Source organism: Fulmarus glacialis, unplaced genomic scaffold, assembly GCF_000690835.1.
Source record: "Fulmarus glacialis isolate BGI_N327 unplaced genomic scaffold, ASM69083v1 scaffold19042, whole genome shotgun sequence".
NCBI classification, from domain to species: domain Eukaryota; kingdom Metazoa; phylum Chordata; class Aves; order Procellariiformes; family Procellariidae; genus Fulmarus; species Fulmarus glacialis.
The window spans coordinates 1-8,259 of record NW_009198661.1 but is presented as its reverse complement, the minus strand read 5'-3'; the positions used below and the strand labels follow the sequence as shown (position 1 = coordinate 8,259).

At 44.1% G+C, this 8,259-nt stretch overlaps 1 protein-coding gene across 1 annotated transcript; it reads right to left on the bottom strand.

Moving 5' to 3' along the window:
• Positions 1 to 226: 226 nt before the first annotated feature.
• On the bottom strand, positions 227 to 8,253 carry NOC4L (nucleolar complex associated 4 homolog (S. cerevisiae); the record flags this gene model as incomplete). Its single annotated transcript, XM_009572997.1, has 13 exons — positions 227 to 617; positions 933 to 1,046; positions 1,616 to 1,698; positions 2,473 to 2,636; positions 3,927 to 4,037; positions 4,580 to 4,640; positions 5,280 to 5,391; positions 5,914 to 5,964; positions 6,068 to 6,102; positions 6,400 to 6,499; positions 7,116 to 7,265; positions 7,819 to 7,926; positions 8,203 to 8,253. Coding segments are annotated over 13 exons (1,257 nt in total), but the record flags the coding sequence as incomplete, so codon positions are not given.
• Positions 8,254 to 8,259: the final 6 nt, after the last annotated feature.

The window sequence follows — 8,259 nt, the reverse complement described above, 5'->3', positions numbered from 1 at the left end:
ATAAAAAATATAATTAGACTATCATCAGGTGTTTACAGCTATGTACTGAAGTCACTGCTACAAATAGGTTATCAGCTCTAGTATAAAAGTAACACATCCAAAAAATAAGAGCAGTAGTCAGAGACCGCACTTCCCCTCAGTTCCTTCAAATGGCAGCAAATGGTTTGTTGATGCAATCACTGATCACAGCCAGCACCAGCAGCTTTGGAGAAAAGGGCTCGAATCCCAGCAATGAACAAGTCCAGAAAAATTTGCTCTGATGGAAAATCCCTCCCAAATATCAGGCAGCAACACGCAAGCATGAGAAACAAGGAGCAACAAAGGAAAGTCCATCCACGGGTAGCGGCAAAGGTCACTGAAGAAGGCTGCACTCTTCTCAAGCAGTCCAGCTCACATCACATGGAGATACTTCAAAGGCAGAACTGACAAGCACAACGCGTGAGCTTTGTGCATGTCCCTAAGATCAGTCAGCTGTGCGGATGTGTTTATAAGAGATCATATCAATCTAAAGTGAAGTGCTCTGCAAAAATATCATTTTTCTTCCCAAACAAACCTCGTACTTGCTCAAACTCCAGGGGCACATCAACAGCCTTTTTCTTTACTTCTTTATCAAAAAGCTACAAAGAAAAAACCAGAAGATATTGGCAAAACTCAGTACAAGCTCTTCACCGTGGCTGATACCACTGCTCACTCTAACGTTTTAAAAGACCCAGCAATAAACCTTTTATATAAAAGCCATCCCTGTCACCACTGCTACCTCATGCTCCGTTATTTAACAGAAATTTTCCCATTTTCCCTGGCTCTGGGTAACCAAAAGTCAGACTAACTCCCTCCCCATCAGCAAGGTTGATGAACAGGACACAGCTATTGCGGCCAGGAACCAGTCTCCTTTCCTCCGGTTCCAATCATTCACAAAGGCACAGCAACGCTACCTCATAAGCTGAGAGCTCCAGGAGCCCTGATATGTCATCCTCTATTTCAGACAGTGACTGGTTCAGGATAGCAGCTGCCTTGGCCACATCTGGGTGATAATGATTTTGTAGCGACTGCAAAAGCAAGACAAATAGGAGGTGGTCTAATGAGTGCAGGGTAACACACATCCATCTGGATTCCCACACAGGTAGCTCCTTTGTTGGTCAGATCTTCAGTGAACACCAAATTCTGGCAGAGGCAAGTTTGTGAACGTTACAATCTTCTCTAGTATTTTTAAACACATTTCTACAGGATGACCTAGCTGTACTAAATTAATTTCCATCAGTGCTCAGCAAGTTTTTCTCTCCCCTCCAAAGCAAATAAAAAGCCTCCTACGTTTGCAGCTATTTAGCCTGTTTCAGCTGTTAACTGCACGCTTTTCAGCTGCACAGTCAGATGCGTGCTCACAAGTCACCTATTAATTAGCATGTACGATTTCTCCAGTGTGTGGAATCCTTTGCCTCTTATGCTAGGACAGAAAAGGATGCAGAATAAATGATCAGCCAGAAACTCATCTCATTTGCAAGACTTACGTCAGCAGGTTCTTGTAAATGGGACTGCCCGCTGCCAACATGTGTCAAGGAAGTGGCAAGGGTGGAAGAAGCCCATACCAGACACAGATGTTCCTTTTTAGCTGACATACCTGAATTTCCCAGAGAGAGCTCTCCAAAGCCCTGCTTTCAGATGGCTCCTCCTCCTCCATAATATATGGATCTTCTGACATATCTAAGGAAACAGAGATACAGAGCTAACACCTTCTGCGTGACGTACATAACCCCAAAGGGAACACAGAGACCCAGAGCAGTGCTACAGCCAGAGTTGCCCCTTCTCAAGACGTTTAGGGTCCAGGAACAAGCTGACGCATCCCAGCACAACCCAAGAGTCACTGTTTGCAGCACTACAGAATCATATTGCTTTTAAAGAGCACAGGAAGTAGGGCACGAAGAACTGGAATAGTCTGATGCAAAGGGCATCTCAGGCAACTTTGAACGGTCACTGGTGATGTTCAACACTGATCAGTTAAATCACAGAGAGATGAAAAACCCAGGAGACTGCTGAGGCCCCAGTGGGGCCATCTACACAAAACCACTACAGACGGAAATCGAAGAGGTCTCTGGGTTTCCGCATTCATTTTCTTCTCATTTCTTGAAGTGAACAAGACAAGCCCCATGTCTGGTACAGCTCCCCGCCAGCCCTTTAGCATTTGTAAGCAGCCTGGGTCAGTGTGTTAGGCTCAAATCAGCCTTCTCCCAGGGAATCACAAAGGCAGGGGAGCCAGCTGTGAGGCCTAAGGTCAGAGAGGAGCAATGCAAATGGCTCTTCGCAGTCAAGAGAACTTGCAGGAGCAGCCTGCTGGCTTTCTACAAACTCAAGGGACAGAGGGATCCTTCTAAACCTCAGAACTGGGGCAGGGATCTCCCCTCCTCCTCCACAGGAATCCTGCTCTTTATGATGCCTAAAGGCATAACACAAAACTCCCCTGCCCACCTTCCCTCTTACCTTCTGGCCCATTAGGTCTGTGTACTAGCACTTTGCATGCGGGGTGCCTCCGAAAGAGATTACAGATGAAGGGAATGACCATGAGTAGAGCCTCGGGAGGAGCAGTGAGGGCCAGCCGGGAGAGGCGCTTTATAAATGCTGCCACCAGGTACGCCGGCAAGTGACTGTTGGGAAGGAGACAGAAGAAACCAGCATGTAAAAGTCCTAGAAAATGAGCCAGCAGTCTCATCAATCCAAGCAGCATGTCAGGTTAAAGATCAGTGGGGCTCTTCAGATTTTTTGGGCTATGGAGTAAAGAGAAGCTGTAAGAATCCTGGTTTCAAGCAGTGATATAGGGTCTCGTGCACGCTCTGAAACAAATCTGGGGGCATTTCCATTCAATGCATGAATAATCTCAAATCACTCTGTGATTCAATCCAGATGCATGGCACCACTCCAGGCACTCGCCATAGCCAAGCAGAGCTCTTGTACACAGGCATTCACATGGCAGTCTTTATTCAGTCATTTTATAAACTTCTGAGTGCTTGGCCAGGCAACCTTAATTATATTCTTCTAATGTCATTTTGTGGGTTTAATTAATACACAGGCCATGGTGTTAAATTTACATAATACTTCCAGGACTAAAGTAAGCAGTGCAGCTGTTAATGGGAACATAAAGCTGCTGTAATGTAAATGTGCAGGACGGTTCTCTTTTTATGGTAAAAATGCAAATTTCTAAGAGCAATCAGCTCATCTAGGCACTTTCTTCAGGTCAGAAAAGCCGGGATGAAAGATGACAATTTTCAGCCACTCAGCCTTCAGCTACACCTGCAAGGCTCCGCAAAGCCACCCCACAGGACACCATCTGTCAGATCTTGTTACTCTCTCCAAAGTACACTATGAATACAAGGGGCTTGATATTAAGTGCCTAGTGCTGAACTGTAAAGTGTTACTCTTGGTTTATTTTATAACCTATGATGGCAACTATATGACCAGCTGCTTAGCTAGTTTCTTCCCTGTGTACAATGAATCGACAGCATCAAGACAGACTGTCAAATATATTTCAATGTTATATGTCTGCAAAAGGTCATCAATTTATCAACAGCTTAACGATCTCTAAAAAATGTGCAAATGTTACTTTTCCATGTTCATAAAGACAGAAAAATCACCACTTTCAGCCAAAGTGGAATACAGATCCATAATCACTTGCAGATCAAACTCAGATAACTCACTGCATTTTTACTTTCCGAAACTAGATGGCTGTGTGGCAAATCATCAAAAATAGCACGTGAAAAATTACACAACACTACAATAACACTCTTGCATTCAGTTTTCTCGACAAAAATTACTCTAATCCAGTAGGCACACTGAACACATTTTATCCAGACATGTGGGGGACTGTTCAAGAACAGTCTCTGGTCAACGGAAAAGCAGGAAGAAAATACGTGAACACACATAATAAAGATGCTACTTACGATGAAGACAAAAACAGATCAGCCAAATGGAAAAAGCGGGCTCGGTACTTCACGTGATATATAGAAGGGTCTAAAAGACTGTACAGCTTTTTGTAAAAGTCAGGATATTCCCTGTTAAAAAAAGGAAAAAGACAACATCCATTAGTGATGTACAGTGGGACTACGCTGTGTCTAAATGTTTCTGTGCTTTCATTATAGACTACCCCAGACCACTGCTATGCTCTGTTTAGCTTTCTTAGGCTTCTCTCCACAGCCACACTTGAAAACAAGCTGTAAGGTGAACTTATGGCTCCTGCAGTGCCCAGCCATTTTCAGGATGTGAAGCTATGTCCATTGACTGCAAATGGTACAGGATCCAGTGAAAGGCATACCAAAGACTACGGCTTCACTATGTAATCAGATCAATGGAAATCCATCTTCAAGCGCTGAGCAACCACAGTCTGGAGAAGAGGATATTTAGGCTCAGCTGAAAAAAAGGTCAGACTATCAAAAGAGCTCAGCATCCAAACAGCTGAGCCTCTTGTGCAGAGTTTGGCTTTCTCATGGGGGAATTTTAAAACCTGAAGATGTATAGAATCCATTTCAGTTCCTTTCTATAAAGGTATAAATGCAAAACCCCTTGTTCCTTTAAACAAGATGCTCTTTTCACTTACAGATTATGCTGATGAATCAGAATAAATAATCCATTTAAGGCTAGAAGACTGATTGCTCCACCTGTAAGAAAGCAGGGAGGTATGAACAAAACAAGAAAATAAATATCAGCTTCAACTTGTTTCTATTATAAAACTTTCCCACAAGGAACACAAAACTAAGAGTGCCTGAAATTAGAGCCAGCATGATGGCTGTAAGGTAACACAATTTCATCTAAAACCATCCTCCGGCTCATAAGTTACTTACAAAGATTAAGCTGTAGTTTAGGAGAATAGGCTCTGAAGGACTGAGAGACACAAACATGCTGCTCTAATTCCCCAAGAAAGCCTCACTGAGGAGGCAAAGATCTCCTCAGAAACAACATTTCCGTAGGAATCTGTGCGTCCTGTGTCCAGATGCAGGCCAGATATCAGCATTGCTGGCTGAACTCTATATTTAAAAGAAATCACTCCAGTATTCTACTCTTCCCAAAGCCTTAAATATGATCTTCCTTACATACAAGGAGTAACAACTGACAAACACAGGTAAAAACATCTCACTTGCAGGGACAAGAGAGTTCACGCTAGTTCCTTAGCTTCATCCCAGCCAAAAGTACAACTATTTCATCACCCAGGCCATGGCGTTGGATCCAGCAGCCCTTCCAAGTCCACACATACCATGCTGCAGAGCCTCACAAAGGACAAAAAGCCTGTTTTCACTCACCTATGCCATAGGCCACTGTCAAGAAGTCTATCATGAGAGTGGGCTCATTCATGTAAGGCAGGATGGAGTCATGCAAAATGACAAGAACTTTTTTGTAAAGGCCAGCGGGTAGCTGTGAAGGACAAAACAATCATTGCAGGGAGAACTTGGAAAGCAACAGCTACCTCAAAGCTCAAAAAGGCAACGCACAAGCAAAGGGGAATGGGCCAGGACAATACAGAACGGCTTGCAGCAACAGTTCCCAAACGGGAGAGTTTACAAGTGACACCTGACAACTAAGTTAATTCAGAGAAGCAGGTGCTCACAACTAAAAGTGTCATCACAGCTCAGAGGGGAAAGTCACCAGCAAAAAGGTTTGGGAACCTTCAACTTGCGAACAGAGGCTGTTATGCTGCAGATCGTTCCTTACAGGCAGACTTGGTTAAGGCAGGAACAAAAGGCTGAGAGTAAGGAGAAGCAGCAGACCATGTTTCTTGGCAGGAGAACAGTCCAACAGAAATGGTGACTGGGCTGTTCTCATCTGACTCTAAAAGCGTACTGAGGTCCTACCAGGAGCTCCATGCACGGACAGTCACAGCCTCTAACAATTAGCAGTTGGAAAGCAATGCAGACCAGTGGCAGAAGTGACACCCACCTTGTGCTTCAAAAAACTGAGCCACATTTTTTCAAACGCCTGCTTGTGTGCCTTAAAACAGAATTGCAAGCAGTGAGTTAAACACACTGGTGTAGATAAGGCTCCATTTTAAGTAGATAAAATTTCAACTCTGAAGCACCAAATGAACAATTACCTGCAGCTTTGACACTTTCAATTCCTCCCAGTTATCTAAGAAGAAAGGGAAAACAGATGTTGAACTTGAAATGGATGTTTAAAAAATTAAGATGACTCTTTTTTAGTCCTTTGATACCCTAAAAATTTGGGCTGAAGTCCTTGTCTTGACACAAGGCCATGACAGACCCCACTGCAGACTGAGGAATGTGGATTTTGTATTACTGTTTAGAATCACGTGATCACAGAAGCAGACATTTTTCATTAGCAAACAATAATAGAGTCTTTACACAATAAAAATCTTAAACCTGATCTTCCTTTTCATACACAGTTCATCATGGGGAGCTTACTAACCTTGCTTCACCATAAATTTGACCATGTCACACTCTTTGTTCGGCATGTTAATGGGCGAAATGAGGGAAAATACGTTCTGCTGGTAAAATGGCAGCGGCCTCTGAGAAAAAAGCATATAATCAAACACGAAGCAAGTTCCACAACAGATGGTAAGATGCTGGACTTCAATATTGGCCTATTTCCCAAGCACTGAATATATTTAGGAAAGAAAAAGGAAAGGAAAAATGCTGATGGCTGAACTACATACTGGTATATTCTCTATTGGTGCCTCGTCCTGGAGTATTACTTGTTTGCCTAACACAAAACCTATCTCTGAACTAATTCTGGTTTAAGAAAACTGGTGGATCCAATTAAAGAAAACAGACTCTTCTTCTGCACCAGAGAGAGAATAAAATTGAAAGTTCTGCCTGTGCCACCTGAGCTGCAGAGATTTGGGTAAAACAGAAGCTAGAGCCCAGACCAGGTTTTGCAAGAACAACAGTGTCTTGAACTACTTCCAATTTCAGACTGAAGATGGTCTTAGCATAATTTGCATTCATTGTGAGCAAGGAAAAAAAAAAAGAAAAAAAAAAAAAATCAATGCCTTCAAGTGAGCACTCATTTCTCTTGCTTCCAAAGTCTCTCCATATACCACTTAGTCCCTCCCTGCTTCACGCACAAGATACACGTTTCAGAGCAGTTTATCCAGACCCACCTCAACAATAACCATTTGTTACCTCTTTTGTCTTCTGCATGACTTGTCCAATACTCTCAGTGACCGCCTTTATGACAAAGTACCGAATGTCATCATACTCCATATATTCTTGAAAGCGAGAGATCAGGAGTGAAGCGTCCTCATTTAAGGGAAGTAAGCCATCAACAACTACCTAGCAAAAGGTTTGTAAAGGAAAGCAACAAGTCAGCCTCTTACAGTATGGGAGCAGACAGCAAGCTGTGATGGCTGAGGGCACCCTCCTGTCTTTCTGAAAGGCAGCTTGCGTGGCTGTGTGCTGCTTGCCCCAGAGCAACGTTCACAAGCCATTCTGACAAGCCCTCCTGACCTCCAAGATGGGCCCCTTCTATCAAAGACAATGTAATTTAGAAATGACACGGTGGCTGAACCAGGGGCAGTACCTTCCCTCTCATCTCCCGATCCTTGCAAGTGAGGCCAGGGACTCCAAAAAACCACCCCAGAACTGGCACCTCATAAACACTCAGGAATCCAGCTCGAACCTGTACAAGGCAGCTGCTCCCACACTTGCAGGTGTCACCTCACCAGGGACAGAAGCTCTAGGTCTCGGGGGTCTCTCTAGAACACCCCTCTCCCTTCCCACTGAAACCCTCCTAGCTTGAAATTTTAGTCCTGGAGAAGATGAGCAGATGAGATCGTGCATGCCATCGGGTAACTGACAGGAGGAACTTTTCAGTTCTGCAGCTTACCTTAAGAAGTTCACGAGGAAAAGTTAAACTCCCCTTCCACTCTACTTTGATCAATGGATATTGTGCCTCCAATTCAACAAACTTCATGAGGGTGCAGAGTGACAATTCCTTTTAAAAAAAACAACAGGAAAAACCCACCTCAACAAGGACACCAGGGATCAAACCAAAAGGAGGCAACTTCTAAAGGAAGAAGAATGAACTAAGATGTTCTTCACAGAGAAAGCTGCGTGCCTGCTACTGGCAGGCTGGTGAGCAGAGGTGAGCCAGAGCACCAGCAATGCCTTACAGCACTGCCTGCCCTCCCACGCTGTGAGTGATAATTGCTTCTGCACCGCAAGGGACCCCCACGTGAACTCGTGTCTCAGCAGCAGGCTCAGGACCTACCTTGACCTGGAAGGCATCGTGTCCCATCAGCTCCACCAAGCAACCCACGCAGTCGTT